Source organism: Helianthus annuus, chromosome 13 (genome assembly GCF_002127325.2).
Source record: "Helianthus annuus cultivar XRQ/B chromosome 13, HanXRQr2.0-SUNRISE, whole genome shotgun sequence".
NCBI lineage: Eukaryota > Viridiplantae > Streptophyta > Magnoliopsida > Asterales > Asteraceae > Helianthus > Helianthus annuus.
The window spans coordinates 130,252,384-130,276,883 of record NC_035445.2 but is presented as its reverse complement, the minus strand read 5'-3'; the positions used below and the strand labels follow the sequence as shown (position 1 = coordinate 130,276,883).

The 24,500-nt window shown below is 40.3% G+C and overlaps 1 protein-coding gene and 1 long non-coding RNA gene across 2 annotated transcripts; both read left to right on the top strand.

Annotated features, from left to right (window-relative positions):
* The first annotated feature begins 20,424 nt into the window (after positions 1 to 20,424).
* On the top strand, positions 20,425 to 21,465 carry LOC110903263. Its single transcript, XR_002571795.1, has 3 exons — positions 20,425 to 20,489; positions 21,038 to 21,094; positions 21,393 to 21,465. It is a non-coding gene; the product is annotated as an uncharacterized LOC110903263 (long non-coding RNA).
* Positions 21,466 to 22,597: 1,132 nt separating this feature from the next.
* On the top strand, positions 22,598 to 24,058 carry LOC110901752. The gene has a single exon (XM_022148540.1). It carries the CDS (start codon positions 22,598 to 22,600, stop codon positions 24,056 to 24,058), a length of 1,461 nt encoding a protein of 486 aa, XP_022004232.1.
* Positions 24,059 to 24,500: the final 442 nt, after the last annotated feature.

The window sequence follows — 24,500 nt, the reverse complement described above, 5'->3', positions numbered from 1 at the left end:
AAATATGCAATTTGGGTTCATTTGGGAAGATATTTATAGTTTTATACAAGTTGGTTGTTATGTTATTGGGAAGATATTGTATAGTTTTATATAAGTTGGTTGTTAAATTTTTTTGTTTTATGAAGAAGAAAAGTTGAATATGACCTAGATTGATTTTGAATGTCAAAGGAAGTATGGATTTAATGTGTTTATACCATATAAATTGATTTAATGAAACATCAATGAGTCCTTAATTTTTATTAGTTGAAATTAGGTTTAGTTAATATAAGGTATGAATAAATCTTAAACAAAAGAGAAGTATAAATGTATTGATTTTGTAATAACTCATCATATTCGGATAAATTGAAACTTTGTGGTTACAACACAAAAAATTTGAAGTTTAGTTAGGAGGGGATCGTGACGTCAAAATGTTGTAAGCGCCATCTGGTTATTTGTAGCAGATTTTAATTGCATATATTTTCTTATAGTTGCATATGTTATACTCCACACTGCCATTTTGGTTTATTTTCTTGGAGCACCTTCACACACTAGTGATGCTCATTCAAGCTCTTGTTACCGGCATCTACGTGCTTAGGGTGTATAAATTAATAACAAACATGGGCTGACATTTACTTGTCAAATATACAAACACAAAAAAGTGTTGATGAGTTCCCTGGTTCTCTAGTCTATAGTCTTGACCTTGTTCTTATCATTAGATGACTCACCAGAAATCACACATGACACCTACTTAAGCAATGTTAAGTAAACATGCCATAAACGTAACTATAATAGGACATCAACAACATTACAAACTTTAAAACTTTTATCATAAGTTGTCATAAACATTCCGAATCGGCCTTGTTTAACAAGGTCAGTGCACATGCGTTTACCTATAAGATGAACTAACGATTTTTTCAATAAAAGTTCCTTCACACGACCATGTGATAATGCCCCACATAGTCATGTCTTTCATTCTTCAGTTTCCCACAAATATGGCATGACTATGTGAGATGGTACTATATTGTCATCTTCTATGAACTATATAATTTCATAGAATAGGCATGACTATCCACTACATATTCATGTTCTACAAACTTCAAAACATCCATAAAATTTTGCACGAATGTGTTAAAGTGTTAAATTCCTTTGTATTGTTATGTTCTACAATTTCTGGTACACGCTATGTGATGATATTTTGCATAGGTGTGATCTACACTAATCAATCGGAGCTATACCGTTTGTGATTTGCAGAGACATCAAGAGATTGTCTAAGAGGTTGATACAATAGGAGCGAAGGGTTTATGATCAAGAAAGTGTAGAGTTGTGTAAATAGTCCCTAGGGTTTGTGAATGTGCAATTTGTGTTATTTGGGAAGATATTTATAGTTTCATACTTTTATACAAGTTGGTTGTTAAAATTGTTTGTTTTATGAAAGAAAAAAAAGTTAAATGTGAACTAAATTGATCTTGAAATTTATGGAAGTATGGGTTTAATGTGTTTATACCACATTATTAAACCTAAAATTAGCGGTTGAACTTAAGTTTAGTTAATATAAGGTGTGGATATTAAAAACGGCGTATATAATAGAAGAAAAATATAAATGTGTTTATTTCATGATAACTCACGATATTTAAATAAACTGGAACTTTATGATTTAAACACAAGAAGTTTGAATTTTAGCTAGAGGAATTGTGGCATCAAAGTCTTGCAGTATCTTAAACGTTGTAAACTTGATTTTTTTATATCTTTTTTTCAGCATTTGCTCTACTATACACACCCTCGTTGGTTAATTTCCTTGGAGCACCTTCACACGCTGGTGATGCTCATTCATTGTAAGACCCTAACACATTTTAAACGAAAAGGTGTAGCGGAAAATACGAACCATAAAACTTTTCTTTCTTTATAAAAGCTCTTAACGTTTGACAATCATTCAGATAGTTCAATAAAAATATTACATTCTTCCAGTCTTGCTTATTATGTTTAATAATATGAATATCTATACGATTACGTGACCCACTCCCGTACAATCTACACCTTGACTCGATCTTCCACCACTCTGCGTTTTACGAGAAAGACCCATATAACCTGCAGTCACCATGTCACACCCTGACTTTTGCGGAAGCGTGGTTGTTTGGTGTGACTTCTTAACATCATAGCAACAATCATAACAATGCTATATGATAAAAACACGAGATGTTTATCCATTAATAAAGTTTAGAAAATACCACAATACCATTGTCTGAAAACATCAATACCAAATTAAGTTACAAACCATGACATGTTCAAACGAGTTCACAAAGACTCAACAAAAGTACTTAAATAAAACCTGAGTTTAGAGACGTGTATCCCGTCCAGGATTAAGATATACCCCCTAAACTCGACAACCATGGATAACATCTTTTATTCAAACGCAACTTGAAGACACATGCATACCCTTCCAGATCCACTAGTTTCCTGAAATACATGTAGTTTGAAAAATCAACAAAAGTTGAGCGAGTTCATGTGTATGTGAGTATGTATAAACCTTTGTAAACAATGAATGTATGTATGTCCCGGTATGATTGCAAACAAGGAAAAGATCACCAATGGTTTGCAAGGCCACTGATATGTGTGACGGTGTAGGAAGACTCAAACCTAGCAAAGTTTATAACTTTTGACACATAAACTGATTTGGTAACAATATTAAACATGTTAAGGCATATCTAACTTGTCATAGGGCTAGTTAGGCATTCCGGACGCGTTTTACGCGAACGACGCGTTAAAGTAGCATAAGCTACCTAAACGGGCTATAATGGGTCGTAAGCACTTAGGTTAGGTTTCATTTTAGTATATAGGCTTTGTTAAACCATATCATATGAGTTCCAATACTCATTTGGTTTACGAAACCACATACTATCCGATCTCCCGATTTAGGTCCGGTTATTTATGTATATATAGGGTGCCGTTTAATTCCGTGATCCCTCTAGCTTTGCTTGGTTGTTGTTCAAGACTTCTAAGCACCCTCAAGTGAGTACATAGTCCCCTCCTTTACTGTTTTCCAAGCATTTTGGGGTGAAACACATGTGCCTACTTGTTACTTTCATGCTTTTCATGTTTTCATATCATATACTTGCTATGTTCACTAGTACACTATTAGTACATGATTTCATTACGTTTTTGCTATGTATGTCCTTTATTGCATACTTAGTGCATTTGATTTACATTACATTTCACGCTATGTATGTCCATTTAGTGCATACCTAGCGCATTGTTTTACATCACATGCTATGTATGTTCATCGTACTTAGTACATTTGATTTACATTACCTTTTCATGCTATGTATGTTCATCATACTAGTACATTGTTTTACATCACATCACATGCTATGTATGTTCATTTATTTCATACTTAGTACATTCACATCACATCACATGCTTACATTTTGGTATAACATTTGGTTTGTTTAAATGGGACAATATACATTCATTAACATTGATCACGCCGTTCGTTAGTAGGTAGTGGTACCATAGGAATTGACAACTCCCGTTCCTAACATCCTAGGTATGTTTGGATGGAAGGAATGACCGAATTCGATATACATAACAGATAGACCTTTAAATTCGTTTAGGGGTTTATCGCCACAGTCGCAAGGCTTGAATGTATGCATTTTCACAACACCGCATAGATGTTTGTATCAGTATAGCATGCATTTCCACAAAACATAACTTTGATTTAAACCAAGTTTTACTTCAATACTTTGTTTTGTGCATTTTACCTATGGTTTAGTTGATGCATTTCACTAGCCATACATATCGTTTTGGTTACACATTACATGATTTACATTTGACACATATACATTTTTGACATTGGTTATACATCACATGATTTACATTTTGACATAAACATTTTTCAATACATTTGGCAATTGGTTTAAACATAGACATTTTACATTGGTGCTTTGTTTGGGTAAGTGATTTAAGTAACAAGACGTGTGTAATGTGATACAAGCATGGTGGATACGCCGCTGGTACTTCCTATATATAAGTGCTTGTATTATATTACATGTCGTAGCGTTATTTAAATCATTCAATTTGGACTTATACATTTTATACAAACAACATATTTTTCACAAGACTTTGTTTTACAAAACAGTTTGTTTTATACAAACTCATTTTACTGGGTTATTCATTTAACCTTACATTATTCATTTAAATATACATATCTATCATCGCTTTTCAAATGATTTATAAAACAAAACATTTTACAAGGATCATGACTGACTTTTGTTAAACAACTTTTTCTAAACTTATAAGTCATGAATCCTAAATCAATAAAACCTATGTACCCGCCGGCATTTTTATGCTGACGTACCTATTTTCACATGTGTTTCAGGTGATGATGCATAGGATTGATCAACATACACATAGGCGGACTTGGGCCTAGTGACAATAAAAGATGCAAGATTAGTTAATTTTGTTATACTTCTTTGTTTGTTAAGACATTGTAACTCTTTTAATCAATAAAACAACATTTAAATTTTCCATGTGTTATGAAACAATGATTTTGTTACAATACTCCCGACGATTCCGCCACGTTTTGTTGTTTTATGTGGCCGGGGTGTGACACCTGCGGCGGAACAGGCGCTGCAGACATGGTAGTGTCGGAATCAGTGTCTGAGGGATACCGCTGTAATCCCATTGCATGAAGTGTAGAAGATGACACGGACTCAAACGATTCGGGACCAGACTGGTCAAATAAAATCTCCACAACAGGAACCTCGACAGGTAGAATGACATCGACAACAGGAATCTCATCAAGATGAATAGCAACATCGTCATCAACCGGAGCCCCGCCATCCTGGTCATCCTCAGGGGGAACCTCGATGAAGAGATCGACGTCATCGTCCGACATATCGTCGAGAGGCAAATCCTCAACAGGAAAAGCAGCAAGAGGAATAGGTGCAGGGATCTGAGCAAGAGGTAGATCCCCGACAAGAAAACCATCAGCTAAAGGTAAACCATCTCCGAAATTCGGTAAGGCCAAGGGATGAAAGTCATCGTCGTCACTGCTCGTCATATCTGAAGTGAAAACCTCGTCCCCTGGAAGGATCTCGTCATCCGATACTATAGCTATCGGGTCTATGGTGTCTGACACTCCACTCTCGGAGGATGATGACATGGTGTCTGTGAGAAAACAATCACACATATGCACATATATCAACAATCGGCAAATAAGCATGTAAGTAATAACAGTGTAAGCAAGTAATCATCCTAGTCTTCCCCAGACTATCCCACCCAGCCTCTCAGACTGAACTCCCTAGTCTCTCAGACTAAAAACTCCCCAGTTTCCCAAACTGAACTACCCAGTCTCTTAGACTAACTCCCTGGTCTCTAAGACCAAACATCCCAGTCTCTAAGACTATCTCCCTGGTCTCTAAGACCAAACCTCCCAGTCTCTAAGACTATCTCCCTGGTCTCTAAGACCAAACTTCCCAGTCTATAAAACTAAACCTCCCAGTCTCAAAGACTGAACCTCCCCAGTCTCTACGACTAAACCTCCCCAGTTGTCACACCCCAACCGATGGCTGAATCATCGGGGCGCGGCACTAGGCGAATCAGATTGCTCAAGAGAATCCATAACAACTATATTGCGATAATATTTATTACATTCGGGTTATCCCATACTAACAAATAATACAATCACATAAGTCATCACAGATTCCTTGTCCTCTCGAACAATTCAAATCCGACAACCTAGATTTTAGGTGAGTTTCTAGACTTCATAGCTTGATGTGATGTAGACTTCAACTAATCCTGCAACATACGTTAAAATAATGTCAATACAAAAGTATTGGCGAGTATACAGGTTTGATATGTAATAGCATAATAGATTAAAAAGTGCTGCGAATTTCGACATGCATAAACGTAGTACACGACATATATACTCACAAAACTGATACTACCAGCTAAGTCCTCGATGCTCGATTCTTCGATGGCATAACTAGACCCCGTCGACGAAATAGTACTATACTAGTCGTGGTGGGACGTCACGAGTATAAGTCCTAGCATATATGCAACTAGCATAACGTATATCTATGCAAACAGTTATTCGCAGACTACGGTCGTTGTTGATATTCTTCAAAGTTGCGATCCTGTGCGGCAGTATTGCGTATAATGACCATACCAGTGACAATTTGTGCAATAACGACAGGGGATGAGGCCCATTGTAAGCACGTTTTGGTTGAACTGGGACTGCTCGGAGAGGTTCTGGTTGCAGCAGTCCAGTTGTTGAAGAGTCTGGGCTCACGGTCTTTCGTTTGCGGCTAAGTTAAGCTTCCTGAGATGATGCAGTGTCGCTGTCGGATTCGCCTGAGGATTTAACGGAGACATTGTCGGAACAATCCTTAGAAGAACCTTCAGAGGAGTTGTAGGATGATCCACCGACCGATTTGCCAGAGGAATCGTCGGATGAGTTGATGATGATTGCTTGATGAGCTTGTTTGACAGGCTTCTTGGAGAAGAACCCGTCCAAGACTCGTTTGCTGTTGATCTCTGCGGCTAAACGGTAGGCTTCTTCGATGGTAGCAGGTCTTGCAGCTTCGACAAAATCACCCACACACTCAGGTAAGCCGCGAATGTACTTTGGAATGGCTTTCTCTGAAGTGTTGACTTGACTTGGGCAGATAGTACTAAGCTGCTTGAACCTTGCTGTATAGCCAGCATTGTCCCCTTCGGTTTGCTTGATTTCCCAAAATTCGTTTTCTAGCTTCTGGACTTCGTGAGGAGGACAATATTCTTCCTTCATGAGTTCCTTCAGCTCGTCCCAAGAGAGGGCGTAAGCTGCGGAGATCCCACGTTTGTTGCGTTCGGCGGTCCACCAGTCGAGTGCTCGTGATTGAAATACCCCGGTAGCACAAGTAGTACGGAAACTATCGGGACACTTAATCTGTCGAAGGGTGACTTCGATAGAACCGAACCACTGGAGCAGTTGGGTCACACCTCCTTCACCTGTGAATTCCATCGGGTCACAGGCTTTGAAGTGTTTGTAGAGGAAAGTAGATTGCGGCGCTTCCGTCTTAGAGTCCTTCGCGGCTCGAGTGTTGCTGAGAGAGTGCACTTGAGCGACAATTTGAGGAATGAGCTTGACCACTTCCTTGGTCACAAGCGAGGCAATCCTCTTATCGGCTCTTCGTTTGGCTCTTCTCCTAGCTATTCGTTTCGAGATAGAGTTGTTGGAAAGCATCTAGACAGAGAGAGAGATTTGGAATGAGATTCGATCATAATGATTTTTGAGTTTACGATGCGATGGAGCGCGATCGAAACTTGTAACGTGCAATATAAATAGACTCCACATAGGGGCCACATAGGAGACACGAAACTTCCTAGATTCTCACACAATGTTTTGATTGTACTTAGATATAGATAGTTGTAGTTCATTCTTACACACATACATTATGGTTTAGAATGCGCGAGGACGCGTTGAGCGAGGGAGAAAGCGAGAGAAATCGGGCAATTTAGACATTAGTTTTGTTGCGAATATTCGGTCTTTGTTTTGGATTGCGACGGTTGTGCGAGTTGTGCGTTTTGTAAAACAGGGAGCGAAAATGGATGATCGCAATTAAACATATAAAACGTAACTGGGTCCATTAAATCGTAAAATCCGGCGAGTCATAGGCTTAGTAAAGTACTCGGAGTGCCTCGGGTGTTTAGGCGTCGACTACCCAAGGTAACCCAATCACACCCAACAAGTTCGTGCACACGCGTTGACTCTGGAGATTTATGCTTCCACTGGGATGCAGTTTATGGTATTTGTCCTCCTAGTCATCGCGTGGCTCGAGTCATTGTGATGGTCGAGTCCCTGGTGAGAGCTTTTGAAAAATATTTTAGGGAGTGGAACGGTTTATTGAGGTACGGGTTTCACCCCTGACTTAATAGTTTCGTTCCTAGTTGTGGTTGTGCTCATCGAATGAATCCAAGAGCTCCACTAGAATTTCGAAATGGAGGCTTTCGTCGAGATATGGATGTCACTCCCAACTCAACGAAAGATTCTCGTGCTAGAAAAATGCGCTGAGTGAGCAATCCTTTCGAGAGTTATTGGTTTTCACATCTGGTCTCGACCGGATCACTCGGTTGTGGGATGCGAGTATTTTCGAAAACATGTGTATTACGTCCGCCTTAGGAAAGGCTAAGTAGTATTCCCGCCTTAGGAAAGGCTTCTTCGTGTGAAGTTGTAGGATGCGGGGTTCACACAAAGTCGTAGTTTTTGCAATTTCGATCAAAAGCATTAGGTAGGCGCAATACAAACCCTACTGGGTTCGTACGAGGCAGCCTGTAGGTGCTTAGACTATAGACTAGGTCAATCTCTGAGACGTCGACCCGGACTAGGTCGAGTCTTGCCTAATTCCCTATAGTTATGGCTCTGATACCAATCTGTCACACCCCAACCGATGGCGGAATCATCGGGGCGCGGCACTAGGTGAATCAGATTGCTCAAGAGAATCTATAACAACTATATTGCGATAATATTTATTACATTCGTTATCCCATACTAACAAATAATACAATCACATAAGTCATCATAGATTCCTTGTCCTCTCGAACAATTCAAATCCAACAACCTAGATTTTAGGTGAGTTTCTAGACTTCCTAGCTTGATGTGATGTAGACTTCAACTAATCCTGCAACATACGTTAAAATAATGTCAATACAAAAGTATTGGCGAGTATACAGGTTTGATATGTAATAGCATAATAGATTAAAAAGTGCTGCGAATTTCCACATGCATAAACGTAGTACACGACATATATACTCACAAAACTGATACTACCAGCTAAGTCCTCGATGCTCGATTCTTCGATGGCATAACTAGACCCCGTCGGGCGAAATAGTACTATACTAGTCGTAGTGGGACGTCACGAGTATAAGTCCTAGCATATATGCAACTAGCATCACGTATATCTATGCAAACAGTTATTCGCAAGTGATAAATTGACAAATTGAATCATTCGTTTAATAAGTTCGATTTATAAGGAACGTATGTTACACCCAAAATTCGATAAAAAGGGGTCAAGTATACTCACAGTGCGTATTTGGTTGGATTGGCGGAATGATGCCTGAGTACGCCCTGATTTCAGACCGATTACATGAGTATTGGACTACGCGTTAAACGACAATGAAGTTCCCAAGGTTTGGTCGGATGGATGGTTCGATCGAATGGGCTATTCGATCGAATGGACTGTTCGATCGAATGGGCTATTCGATCGAATGGACTGTTCGATCGAATGGGCTGTTCGATCAAATGGTCTGTTCGATCGAACGGTCTGTTCGATCGAAGGGGCTGTTCGATCGAATGGGCTGTTCGATCGACTGGCCCGTTCTGTTGTTTTCGACAATTTTCGTGTGTTTTTCGATGGTTTTGGTCAAGACGCTGTTGTGACGTTTTGAACAATTGAAATCCCATCAATTCTGCCCAGTTCTAACGGCCGGGAATCACCCCGTTCCATCAGAACTGGCCGTTCTTGGCGGTTTTTCCGTGTTTAACCCGAAATTGGTCGTCTCTTCGGTAGGGATCAGATCCTTGACCAACACGACACTAAGAATGAGTAGGAGGTCGGTCTAAGAAATGGTTCTACCGTTTTTATGTATAGATCTGATGTGAAAACCTTGATTATTCTTGTGAAATCCCTTGGATCTGAGTTGTTCTTAGTGGAATGAGGCCAACACTTGAAGTTCATAAGAACTTCATGATGACATCACTCTAGAACATCTCAAATCCATAGTTTCTTGATTAGAAAACATAGATTTAGACGAGATTTATGTAAAATCGTATGGAAACCATTCGGATCTGTGTTGTTCTTCATGGGATGACATCACCTTTGAAGAACTCCATGGTGACATCACCCTAAAACATCCCAAATCCGTTAATTTCACGGTTAAAAGTTGAGATTTGAAAAGTAGAAAGGTGAAGGAATGCATATCGATCAAGGAAGTACAAGATGAAAACTTACAAGAATCGTGAGAAATCGAGAGATTAAGGGGCTGGAACGTCTTGGTCGAGTAGCAGCAGTAACAACAAGTGTTTGGGGTGAAGGAGGGGTATTTATAGGCAAGGGAGGAGGAAAAAGGAGGAAAAGTGGGCTGGATCGATTGGCCCGCTCGATCGGCCGGCCCAGCCGATCGGCTGGCCCATTCGGCCGTTTGGCTGGCCCGTCCGTACGGAAGCCCTTCGATCCTCGTTTTTGGTGCGTTGCGATAGTTTGGGCCGTGTTTTCATATATTTATTTTATTATTTATTTATTTATTATAATTAATCACAAAAAGGCCGTATATACGTATCTATATAACCATTATTCGGTGCGATGATCGAGTTACACGTGCCTTCGAGTGCGTTCTTCAATGTGAAGTCCCACAATGATCATTGGGGTACTACTTTGCCCGTATTGCCGTCATCGTCACGATGGCTGGAGACATGGTACTCTCCCGATAGTCTTTGTTAGCGTTGCTTGCTTATATTTCGACTCCTCACGGTTATCGAGGAGGGTAGGTTGAGTCCTCACTCAACATTATCGTGAGTGTTATAATTCATGAAAATAGATTTGAAATAACGATAGAATATGCGTAATTATTCGATCATACTTCGATTTAGCGATATATCTGATATAGTCACATTATGATCCGAATCCCTGGTGCTAGGCGTAACGAGTGTATCGTGTAGTAACAACGCGCGAAGGTGCGGGTTGTTACAGTCTCCCCTGCTTTAGGAAATTTCGTCCCGAAATTAATCCATTAGTAGGGTCGTTAGTGTTGATGCGAATGAGAGTAACGATTAAAAGCGTCTAGATTAACCGAGCGATCGATTAAGATTAAACAAGCCAGTGCGGTGAGAAGATACGATTCGAATAACCAAAAGCGATGACACACACAAAAGCGATTCCATAACGTTTTAAACCATTGAAAAGTTGATGAAGTAGGAGAACATGTTCATGAAAATCTCTTCGCACCGTAGCGTTAACGGTGTTGATGTCCACATTTAGTGTTGTAAAAAAGGCTTTTTGTTAGTTTAATAAAAGATTTTGAGTTACACAGTTTAAGAGAATTTGGTGGTAAAAGTAGTTTTGGGAGAAGAAACTCTCCTATACGTAGGTTCGAGCTGAAACTCGGTTGCCGAACCATCGTTTTCGGGAAGATTTCTTTTTGATATTGAAAAAGTTTTAAGGAAAACTGGACTTATGAAACTTCCATTGGGCACGGAGCTAAACGGATTCGATGTTTTCTCCATGTTATAAGGAAATTTCACTTGTTTAACGGTTTTAACAAAATTTTATAAAAACGGGTTTTCTTTAACAGTACGTAAAAATAATTTACCTCGAGCCCCACGTGGCACTTTCCCAAGAATGTTTGTTAATATGATTATAACACTTATATATAGGAAGTACCAGTGGCGTATCCACCATGTTTTACCCATATTACCTCTGTTTCGTGAGGCGGTGTCACGCGTGCTGATAAGACACTGATAGAATTTCGATTTCCCCCGGTCAAAGCGATAGGATGCTAGACCGAGTCTTGAATAGAAGCGGGTCGGATGCTTACAAGGCATAGATAGCGTGTGCGAGTAGTTCGATCATAGGAAACATTGATATGGTACGCTGGGTTAGATGACGATTAATGAGCGATGGCGAATGACACGATTTTGATTCTACTAGATGCGATTTCGATTGCGGATGATGCGATTTCGATTCAATTCCACATAAAACCCACATGGCATGTTTCCACGAGAGTTGCTAATATAGAAAACACCACGTTTCCCATATTAGTTTTGTCCCGTGAAGCGATGTCACGTACCCTAATTCTACACAACTGCGCTGACTTCCAAGCGATAACCGAATATCGATAGGCAATAGACTCTGATAGGTGACGATTGTTGCGTTGCGAACGATATGAGATTCAGTTGAGTTGAATACACCACGAACAGTAACTAATGCTAGCCCACATGGCCCTTCTCCACGAAAGTCTGCTAATATGGTCAAAACACCACCATGTTTCGACCCTATTAGTTTTGTCTCGTGAAGCAAGGTCGTGCGTGCTAACATAACACAGATAACACGAGTATCGATGAGTGATAGAGACGTGCGGTGAGAGTATCGAGTTGATGAAATAGGTGCGAAATGCGTTAAAGCGAAAAGCGGCGAGTGATTTTCGATACTTGTCTAGCGATCCACAATAAGCGATCCACACCAGGCGGTAGAAGTTCACACAATAGTCAATAACCAGCGTTAGAGATTGCGGGATAAATACATGATGCGATTGCGATTTCGAGCCACATATCGAGTGATTTCATTGCGAGATAGATCTAGCAAAACTGCGATTGAGTTGCGAAGTATACTCACGTCCAGTCTTGCATTGCTCCAATTGCTCTTCGGGGTGAACTTACCCAAGTCCATCGATGTGGCAATTGCGTTGCGTACGCAGACTTACGAGAAGTCCCGTAGTGATTCGATTTAGTTTTGTTACGCCTTGCGATCGATTTGCATTGTGTCGAAAATAACCATTATAATATAATAGGTCTAATAACGTCCAACTCCACATGGCACTTTCTTCACGAAGCTTCGGTAGTATGGTAAAGCACACCTTGCGTTACCCCTACTACTTATGCCTCGTGCTTTGGTGTCACGCTTTGTTGACTTGGCCAAGACCCTTGACCATGCTTTTAAACGTTATGGCACCATTAGAACTTCACTACGATCTCTGTGCACTGACCAAAGTAATCCCGTGTGCACCCGCGATTAGTCGTTCCTTGCACGTCTATCGTACCTCGTCCTAAGAGTGTTGTAAGGGTAAAATACATTGTATAGTACATAGTGCTAGCATTTAGATGGTGGTTGAGTAAAAGAGAAATAGAATCCACATACGACGATTGATGAAATAAGCTCCACACATAAAAGAGAATGATAGCGATAAGTCGTATTATTACAACAGCATTAGAAACGAAACGACGTTGCTGTGGAGGACTTCTGTGGAGACTACGTTCGTTGTTGATATTCTTCAAAGTTGCGGTCCTGTGCGGAAGTATTGCGTATGATGACCATACCAGTGACAATTTGTGCAATAACGACAATTTGCTTCTGGCAGGTGATGATACGTGCACGTGAAACACAAGGGATGAGGCCCATTGTAAGCACGTTTTGGTTGAACTGGGACTGCTCGGAGAGGTTCTGGTTGCGGCAGTCCAGTTGTTGAAGAGTCTGGGCTCACGGTCTTTCGTTTGCGGCTAGGTTGAGCTTCCTGAGATGATGTAGTGTCGCTATCGGATTCGCCTGAGGATTTGACGGAGACATTGTTGGAACAATCCTTAGAAGAACCTTCAGAGGAGTTATAGGATGATCCACCGACCGATTCGCCAGAGGAATCGTCGGATGAGTTGATGATGATTGCTTGATGAGCTTGTTTGACAGGCTTCTTGGAGAAGAACCCGTCCAAGACTCGTTTGCTGTTGATCTCTGCGGCTAAACGGTAGGCTTCTTCGATGGTAGCAGGTCTTGCAGCTTCGACAAAATCACCCACACACTCAGGTAAGCCGCGAATGTACTTTGGAATGGCTTTCTCTGAAATGTTGACTTGACTTGGGCAGATAGTACTAAGCTGCTTGAACCTTGTTGTATAGCTAGCATTGTCACCTTCGGTTTGCTTGATTTCCCAAAATTCGTTTTCTAGCTTCTGGACTTCGTGAGGAGGACAATATTCTTCCTTCATGAGTTCCTTCAGCTCGTCCCAAGAGAGGGCGTAAGCTGCGGAGATCCCACGTTTGTTGCGTTCGGCGGTCCACCAGTCGAGTGCTCGTGATTGAAATACCCCGGTAGCACAAGTAGTACGGAAACTATCGGCACACCTACTCTGTCGAAGGGTGACTTCTATAGAATCGAACCACTGGAGCAGTTGGGTCACACCTCCTTCACCTGTGAATTCCATCGGGTCACAGGCTTTGAAGTGTTTGTAGAGGAAAGTAGATTGCGGCACTTCCGTCTTAGAGTCCTTCGAGGCTCGAGTGTTGCTGAGAGAGTGCACTTGAGCGACAATTTGAGGAATGAGCTTGACCACTTCCTTGGTCACAAGCGAGGCAATCCTCTTATCGGTGCTTCGTTTGGCTCTTCTCCTAGCTATTCGTTTCGAGATAGAGTTGTTGGAAGGCATCTAGACAGAGAGAGAGATTTGGAATGAGATTCGATCATAATGATTTTTGAGTTTACGATGCGATGGAGCGCGATCGAAACTTGTAACGTGCAATATAAATAGACTCCACATAGGGGCCACATAGGAGACACGAAACTTCCTATATTCTCACACAATGTTTTGATTGTACTTAGATATAGATAGCTGTAGTTCATACTTACACACATACATTATGGTTTAGAATGCGCGAGGACGCGTTGAGCGCGGGAGAAAGCGAGAGAAATCGGGCAATTTAGACATTAGTTTTGTTGCGCATATTCGGTCTTTGTTTTGGATTGCGACAGCTGTGCGAGTTGTGCGTTTTGTAAAAGAGGGAGCGAAAATGGATGATCGCATTTAAACATATAAAACGTAACTGGGTTCATTAAATCGTAAAATCCGGCGAGTCATAGGCTTAGTAAAGTACTCAGAGTGCCTCGGGTGTTTAGGCGTCGACTACCCAAGGTAACCCAATCACACCCAACAAGTTCGTGCACACGCGTTGACTCTGTAGATTTACGCTTCTACTGGGATGCAGCTTATGGCATTCTTCCTCCTAGTCATCGCATGGCTCGAGTCATTGTGATGGTCGAGTCCCTGGTGAGAGTTTTTGAAAAATATTTTAGGGAGTGGAACGGTTTATTAAGGTACGGGTTTCACCCCTGACTTAACAGTTTCGTTCCCAGTTGTGGTTGTGCTCATCGAATGAATCCGAGCGCTCCACCAGAATTTCGAAATGGAAGCTTTCGTCGAGATATGGATGTCACTCCCAACTCAATGAAAGATTCTCGTGCTAGGAAAATGCGCTGAGTGAGCAATCCTTTCGAGAGTTATTGGTTTTCACACCCGGTCTCGACCGGATCACTCGGTTGTGGGATGCGAGTATTTTCGACAACATGTGTATTATGTCCGCCTTAGGAAAGGCTAAGTAGTATTCCCGCCTTAGGAAAGGCTTCTTCGTGTGAAGTTGTAGGATGCGGGGTTCACACAAAGTCGTAGTTTTTGCAATTTCGATCAAAAGCATTAGGTAGGTGCAATACAAACCCTACTGGGTTCGTACGAGGCAGCCTGTGGGTGCTTAGACTATAGACTAGGTTGACCTCTGAGACGTCGACCCGGACTAAGTCAAGTCTTGCCTAATTCCCTATAGTTATGGCTCTGATACCAATCTGTCACACCCCAACCGATGGCGGAATCATCGGGGCGCGGCACAAGGCGAATCAGATTGCTCAAGAGAATCCATAACAACTATATTGCGATAATATTTATTACATTCGTTATCCCATACTAACAAATAATACAATCACATAAGTCATCACAGATTCCTTGTCCTCTCGAACAATTCAAATCCGACAACCTAGATTTTAGGTGATTTTCTAGACTTCCTAGCTTGATGTGATGTAGACTTCAACTAATCCTGCAACATACGTTAAAATAATGTCAATACAAAAGTATTGGCGAGTATACAGGTTTGATATGTAATAGCATAATAGATTAAAAAGTGCTGCGAATTTCCACATGCATAAACGTAGTACACGACATATATACTCACAAAACTGATACTACCAGCTAAGTCCTCGATGCTCAATTCTTCGATGGCATAACTAGACCCCGTCTGGCGAAATAGTACTATACTAGTCGTGGTGGGACGTCATGAGTATAAGTCCTAGCATATATGCAACTAGCATCACGTATATCTATGCAAACAATTATTCGCAAGTGATAAATTGACAAATTGAATCATTCGTTTAATAAGTTCGATTTATAAGGAACGTACGTTACACCCAAAATTCGATAAAAAGGGGTCAAGTATACTCACAGTGCGTATTTGGTTGGATTGGCGGAATGATGCCTGAGTACGCCCTGATTTCAGACCGATTACATGAGTATTGGACTACGCGTTAAACGACAATGAAGTTCCCAAGGTTTGGTCGGATGGATGGTTCGATCGAATGGGCTATTCGATCGAATGGACTGTTCGATCGAATGGGCTATTCGATCGAATGGACTGTTCGATTGAATGGGCTGTTTGATCGAATGGTCGGTTCGATCGAATGGTCTGTTCGATCTAATGGGCTGTTCGATCGAATGGGCTGTTCGATCAAATGGCCTGTTCGATCGAAGGGGCTGTTCGATCGACTGGCCCGTTCTGTTGTTTTCGACAATTTTCGCGTGTTTTTCGATGGTTTTGGTCGAGACGCTGTTGTGACGTTTTGAACAACTGAAATCCCATCAATTCTGACCAGTTCTAACGGCCGGGAATCACCCCGTTCCATCAGAACTGGCCGTTTTTGGCGGTTTTTCCGTGTTTAACCCGAAATTGGTCGTCTCTTCGGTAGGGATCAGATCCTTGACCAACACGACACTAAGAATGAATAGGAGGTCGGTCTAAGCTCTGGTTCTACCGTTTTTATGTATAGATCTGATGTGAAAACCTTGATTATTCTTGTGAAATCCCTTGGATCTGAGTTGTTCTTGGTGGAATGAGGCCAACACTTGAAGTTCATAAGAACTTCATGATGACATCACTCTAGAACATCTCAAATCCATAGTTTCTTGATTAGAAAACATAGATTTAGACGAGATTTATGTAAAATCGTATGGAAACCATTCGGATCTGTGTTGTTCTTCATGGGATGACATCACCTTTGAAGAACTCCATGGTGACATCACCCTAGAACATCCCAAATCCGTTAATTTCACGGTTAAAAGTTGAGATTTGAAAGGTAGAAAGGTGAAGGAATGCATATAGATCAAGGAAGTACAAGATTTGAGTTGAAAACTTACAAGAATCGCGAGAAATCGAGAGATTAAGGGGCTGGAACATCTTGGTCGAGCAGCAGCAGTAACAACAAGTGTTTGGGGTAAAGGAGGGGTATTTATAGGCAAGGGAGGAGGAAAAGTGGGCTGGATCGATTGTCCCGCTCGATCGGCTGGCCCAGCCGATCGGCTGGCCTGTCCGATCGGCCGGCCCAGCCGATCGGCTGGCCCGTTCGATCGGCCGGCCCAGCCGATCGGCTGGCCTGTCCGATCGGCCGGCCCAGCCGATCGGCTGGCCTGTCCGATCGGCCGGCCCAGCCGATCGGCTGGCCCAGCCGTTTGGCTGGCCCGTCCGTACGGAAGCCCTTCGATCCTCGTTTTTGGTACGTTGCGATAGTTTGGGCCGTGTTTTCATATATTTATTTTATTATTTATTTATTTATTATAATTAATCACAAAAAGGTCGTATATACGTATCTATATAACCAGTATTCGGTGCGATGATCGAGTTACGCGTGCCTTCGAGTGCGTTCTTCGATGTGATGTGCCACAATGATCATCGGGGTACTACTTTGCCCGTATTGCCGTCATCGTCACGATGGCTGGAGACATGGTACTCTCCCGATAGTCTTTGTTAGCGTTGCTTGCTTATATTTCGACTCCTCACGGTTATCGAGGAGGGTAGATTGAGTCCTCACTCAACATTATCGTGAGTGTTATAATTCATGAAAATAGATTTGAAATAACGATAGAATATGCGTAATTATTCGATCATACTTCGATTTAGCGATATATCTGATATAGTCACATTATGATCCGAATCCCTGGTGCTAGGCGTAACGAGTGTATCGTGTAGTAACAACGCACGAAGGTGCGGGTTGTTACAGTCTCCCCTGCTTTAGGAAATTTTGTCCCGAAATTAATCCATTAGTAGGGTCGTAAGAGTTGATGCGAATGAGAGTAACGATTAAAAACGTCTAGATTAAGCGAGCGATCGATTAAGATTAAACAAGCGAGTGCGGTGAGAAGATACGATTCGAATAACCAAAAGCGATGACACACACAAAAGCGATTCCATAACGTTTTAAACCATTGAAAAGTTGATGAAGTAGGAGAACATGTTCATGAAAATCTCTTCGCACCGTAGCGTTAACGGTGTTGATGTCCACATTTAATGTTGTAAAAAAGGCTTTTTGTTAGTTTAATAAAAGATTTTGAGTTACACAGTTTAAGAGAATTTGGTGGTAAAAGTAGTTTTGGGAGAAGAAACTCTCCTATACGTAGGTTCGAGCTGAAACTCGGTTGCCGAACCATCGTTTTCGGAAAGATTTCTTTTTGATATTGAAAAAGTTTTAAGGAAAACTGGACTTATGAAACTTCCATTGGGCACGGAGCTAAACTGATTCGATGTTTTCTCCATGTTGTAAGGAAATTTCACTTGTTCAACGGTTTTAACAAAATTTTATAAAAACGGGTTTTCTTTAACAGTACGTAAAAATAATTTACATCGAGCCCCACGTGGCACTTTCCCAAGAAAGTTTGTTAATATGATTAAAACACTTATATATAGGAAGGTAGATTGAGTCCTCACTCAACATTATCGTGAGTGTTATAATTCATGAAAATAGATTTGAAATAACGGTAGAATATGCGTAATTATTCGATCATACTTCAATTTAGAGATATATCTGATATAGTCACATTATGATCCGAATCCCTGGTGCTAGGCGTAACGAGTGTATCGTGTAGTAACAACGCACGAAGGTGCGGGTTGTTACACCAGTCTCTAAGACTGAATTCCCCGGTCTCTAAGACTCAATTTCCCCAGCCTCTAATTCTGAACCTCCCCAGTCTCTAAGACTGAACCTCCCTCACTCTCTAAGACTGAACCAAATATAACCTTTTGAAATGTGTATTTGTGCCATTTTGTTTGTAAAAAAAAGTTTTGTTCCCTGGATCTAGACATTTTGTGTATGCACTGTAAAAATGTTTTCGTGAGAGCCCTGATGATCATAGTCTAGACTCGAGAAAGAATCCTAGTTCGCTATGATCGAGGCTCTGATACCAAGCGGTCACACCCTGACTTTTGCGGACGCGTGGTTGTTTGGTGTGACCTCTTAATACCATAGCAACAATCATAACAATGCTATATGATAAAACACAAGATGTTTATCCATTAATAAAGTTTAGAAAATACCACAATACCTTTGTCTGAAAACATCAATACCAAATTAAGTTACAAACCATGACATGTTCAAACGAGTTCACAAAGACTCAACAAAAGTACTTAAATAAAACCTGAGTTTAGAGACGTGTATCCCGTCCAGGATTAAGATACACCCCCTAAACTCGACAACCATGGATAACATCTTTTATTCAACCGCAGCTTGACGACACATGCATACCCTTCCAGATCCACTAGTTTCCTGAAATAGATGTAGTTTGAAAAATCAACAAAAGTTGAGCGAGTTCATGTGTATGTGAGTATGTATAAACCTTTGTAAACAATGAATGTATGTATGTCCCGGTATGATTGCAAACAAGGAAAAGATCACCAATGGTTTGCAAGGCCACTGATATGCGTGACGTTGTAGGAAGACTCAAACCTAGCAAAGTTGTACAGGGCTTCCGGCTGGAAGACATAGTCACCACTACGGGCCGCCCCGGCCTCATGGGTGTGGGCTCACTACACCCAAATAGATCTATCACTCATGCCCCTCAGTCCTGATACGAGGATTAATGGTCCCAAGTATCCGCCTACCCTATCACATGATCTATGGTTCTTTCCTAGGCTAAGCATACCAATAGTATTCGTATGTAATCCCTTTTGTAACATATATTTCACCCCCGAAGTTAATAAACAAAATAGTTTAAAGAAAGGGGGACATGAACTCACTGTAGTGCGTCTTCTGTATCGTCAACTCAAATCTCCGCAGCTAATCACGACTACCTGCAGTGTACTAACGTCTATTAGACGAATGGGTTAGTGCCTTTGCTTAGAGTTTAACGTTCTTGAGTTGCATTCTTGAGTTATTCCAAGTTATAATTATTCGTTAAAATAATAATTATTTTAACTTTGAATTATATTTAGTTTTGGAATAATTGTTTAATCAATATTTCGTATTAATACTTCTCAAGTATTTTAACTTTGTATTTGTAACACCCCAGTTTTCGTATGTCGTAATATAATAAACTAATAGTGATGATTTAATGACAAAGAATGGTAAATATAGATTTTTACCATTATGAAAGTCTTATAAATAATGGTAAGTTAAAAACCCTTTGTATGTGAATAAAGTTAACTAAAGAAAAGTAACAAAGTTAGTGTGAAAAATCACTAATATGAACATACCATAAAAGTTAGGGGCTAAATGTGTAAATGTAGAATAAAATTAGATAAAAAAAGAAAGCCAGTTTGGTCTGGCAGTGTGTTCGATCGAGAGAGAGGAGGGAGCCAAGGGAGTCAAAACCCTAACATCACAAATCTCTCAAATTGAAAGGAAAAAATTGAAGGTTTATCAATGCATGAGTTAGGAATGTTCATCCCTAAGTGAAATTAACATCAAGTAAGTCTAATTTCATGATTTGGTGACGTTTGATTAATTTGATATGTGAAATTTGTGATGTTTTATGGAATCAAACATGAATGCAAGATGATATGAACTTGTAAGAGTTGAAATCATGCTTTAATTTCTCTATGATGATAGATTAGGGTAAAACCCATTCATATGATAAAAGATGATCAAGAAATTGTGAAGCTCTATATGTTAATTTGATGAATGTTGGTGAAAAGGCTAGATGTAATTGATTTAGAATTATGTGGTCATGATTAGAATGATAAATTTCTAAGTTAGGGATGTTCTAGTTACTCAAAGAGTGAACTATGGAAGTTGTGCTTAAAATGCTTGTACATTATGCTAAACTAGTGATACGCACACAATGTGTTTGACAAAATGCCTAAGTGAGTTTAGTTATGGCTTTTGCATGTATACTTGTTAAAATGATGCAATTTTATTATGATAATGATGTATGTGATTAGTAAACGCCATAACGTACTATAAGGATTGTGAAAGTAATGTTTAAGAAAGCTAAAGTATGAGATTATGACATATAGGCACAAAGAAGGAAGAAGGCGCAAGTCACTCGAAGGCACAAGCATCTCAAGATCGCGGTAAGTTCATATGAGCTTTATTTACTTTAAATGTAGTTTTATGAATAGTAGTATTTGGTACTATGGATTTGTTGTAAATGTTCATAATGGGTCAAATGATGTAAGTATATTGAAAAGTATGGTATGTAACGATTCATTGCGAATGAGTCGGAAAGTGATATGTTGGATGTTTCCGAATGGAAGTAAGGATGCTAATAAGGTAACAAGTCATGTTAACGGGTCGAACAATGATAGATAATTAAAGGATTTTAAAGTACTATGTGTTATGAACTAATAATGTTTTTGTTATGAATGCTAGGTAAATCCCTTGCTTGATTGCGGCGCACCCGGACCGAACACACACACGTAATGTCGACCTTATGCGCTTCCGGTTCAAGTTGTTTGTTTTGATGGGTTAACTTACCATTTTGTCTAGTAAATGTTATTTAGTAAGTGTCTAGTTCGTTAGTAAGAAGTTTGGATACTAAACTTTTGTGTTGTTTGTACAAAACGTTCATGGCGAACCATATATGGTCTTAACCTATGTTATGTTGGAAAGTGTCGTAGTATTAATAGTAATGGTATTGTTAAAAACAGGGAGAAAAGTACTTACTACGAACGGGTCATGTCAAAATTTTGTAAAATTGTAAGAATTTATGTTGTTGGTCGAATGAGAAAAATATGGGCCTCACAAGTTGGTATCAGAGCCTAGGTTTGAGGGATTTAAGCATCAAGTGCTTGAACTCAAACTAAAAGCTCGTGAGAAGTGTGTGTTCGATCCGCGGCGCAAAGCAAGTAAGTGTTTTAAAAGTTGAAATATTTTCATTACAACATAATTAGCTACGAAACATTATGAAATGGTTACGAGATGTTGTGGGAAGATATGGGGTGAATCGGGTCAGTTTGGGGGTAATACGGGTCAAAAATGGGTGGAAAAACATGAAAAATCAATAATAGTACGTTGGGCGTTACCGTAAGTTACGGTGGTACCGTAGCTTACGGTAGCACCTGGGAGAAAATGGCCACCGTAAGACAGTAGCCCAGGACCGTAAAGGAAAAGGGGCCACCGTAAGCTACGGTAGCCACCGTAGCTTACGGTGGAGGCCATTTTCAGCCTTTTTGAAGTATATTGTTCTGTTTATTGTTTTATTCATACGGAAAGTATTAAGAACGTTATAATGAGATCCTAAAGGTTAACAAAAGTGATACCAAGGTATAATGGAGAAAGAATATTATGATGTAGATCGTCGGAAACGTGGAGTTTCCAAAGAAAGTTTAAGTATGATTTAGTCACGAGTAATTCTTTTACGTATTGGAAAGAATGAGAGCTACGTATTATTAACTTGGTTATGACAGAAAGAATGAATGAATTTCTAAAATAAGAATGACACGATACGATTATCAATGATGACAAGGCATGAAGTATGAATAATGAATGGAATGTGTCATGATAAAATGATGTTGAAACATGATAGTGGCAAGTATGAAATGAAACCTAATGAATGTAATGAATGTTTTATGTAGATGACTGATATGGTGAATGTGAATGATGACGATGAAGCACGCCGAAATGAAATAAGAACTATGGTTGTGGAAGAAGTAAAGAAAGCAATTGAGGCTAGTATACCCCGACTAGCTCAAGAAGTCGAAGGACAAGTATTGGAGGTAGTTAATACCTCGGTAACATCGAAGGTGGAAGAATTAAAAGAAATGATTAGTGAACTGCAAGTGAAGAAAAGTATTCGAAGATGCACGTACAAAGAGTTCATGGCATGTAACCCCTTACCATACAAAGGGGAAGTTGATCCGATAGCTTGTCAAAGGTGGATTTCAAGTACCGAAGTCGTGTTTACACGAAGTAGATGTGAAGTGGAGGACCAAGTAATGTTTGCTACGGGCCTCCTACAACTTCAAGCAAAAGATTGGTGGGACGCATACTCGAAGGAGTTGGGGGATGATAAAGTACAGTCGTTAACTTGGCAAGAATTCAAAGAGTCATTTCTGAAATATTACAGTCCACAATCCGCAATCGATAAGATTCAGGAAGACTTCTTACGTCTCAGACAAAATGATGAAACGATTGACGAGATAACGAACAAGTTCCTTGAGAGGGTGAAGTTTTGTGAGGAGATAGCGGGGACTGAGAGGCAAAGAATTATACGTTACCATGCTATGTTAAAGGCTGAATATCGGGAATTTGTAAATCCCTCCAAGTGTGCAACATTAAATGAATTAATCGAATGGGCAAGAGATAGAGAAATTGAGATAAAAAGACAGGTTGAACGGGGAGAGAAAAGGGTAGCAGAGAAGCCTACCAACGCAAGCCCATCGAAAAAGGCAAGATATCAAGACCAAAGCAAAAAGGGGAAAACAAGTAGTGAAATTCCGACTTGCAAGACATGTGGGAAGCATCATTCGGGTGAATGTTTGTCGGGAAAGAAGGGATGCTACAAATGTGGACGAGAGGGACATCCGTTTTATAGGTGCCCCAAAAACCCAAAGGCGTGTTATAATTGCAATGAAACGGGACACATTAAGGCGGAATGTCCGAAACTCCAACAAGGGGCAAAGAAAGATGGAAATAAGGATGAGCCTCCCAAGGCTCGTGGGAGGATGTTTCAGTTAACCTCGGATGAAGCTAAAGCTAGCCCGGATGTGGTTTCAGGTATATTCTTGGTTAATTCTATGCCTATGAATGTTTTATTTGATTCCGGGGCTAATAGGTCGTTCATTTCTAATGAATTGTTAGCTCACCCATCGTTTAAGCTTGAAAAGATGTTAATACCCTTAGAGGTGGAAGTTGCTGATAGTAAAAGCTATTTGTTGCACGATATTTGCAAAAACTGTAAGATAATAATCAAAGATGAGGAATTTAGTATAGATCTTGTTCCAATGCACATGGGGGAATTTAAAGTAGTTGTAGGAATGGATTGGCTAGCCCAAACCATGCTAAAATTCAATGTGAAAAGAAAGTCATTCATGTAGTAACCTCGGGGGGGGGGGGGGGGAACGGGTAAGTATTCAAGGGGAAAGGGTCATCAAGTCGAAATTGTGTTCTATAATCAAAGCTGTTAAACATATGAAGAACGGAGGAAGGGCGTATCTATCTTATGTGATTGACACCGATCGAGGTGTTCCAAAGCTTGAAGATGTAAATGTAGTGAACGAATATCCGGATGTGTTTCCGGAAGAATTACCGGGGCTTCCGCCCGAGCGGGAAGTAGAATTCAAGATAGAGCTTAACCCGGATGCAAAGCCGGTAGCTAAAGCCCCTTATCGGCTGGCCCCGACCGAAATGAAAGAATTGATGAAACAACTTCTAGAGTTGCTCGATAAGGGTTTCATTAAACCAAGTGTTTCACCATGAGGAGCGCCCGTATTATTCGTAAAGAAGAAAGATGGTTCGATGCGAATGTGCATCGACTAT

Coding starts and splice junctions, on each gene's coding strand:
- LOC110901752 (XM_022148540.1), top strand. CDS start 22,598: ATGACTGATATGGTGAATGTGAATGATGACGATGAAGCACGCCGAAAT.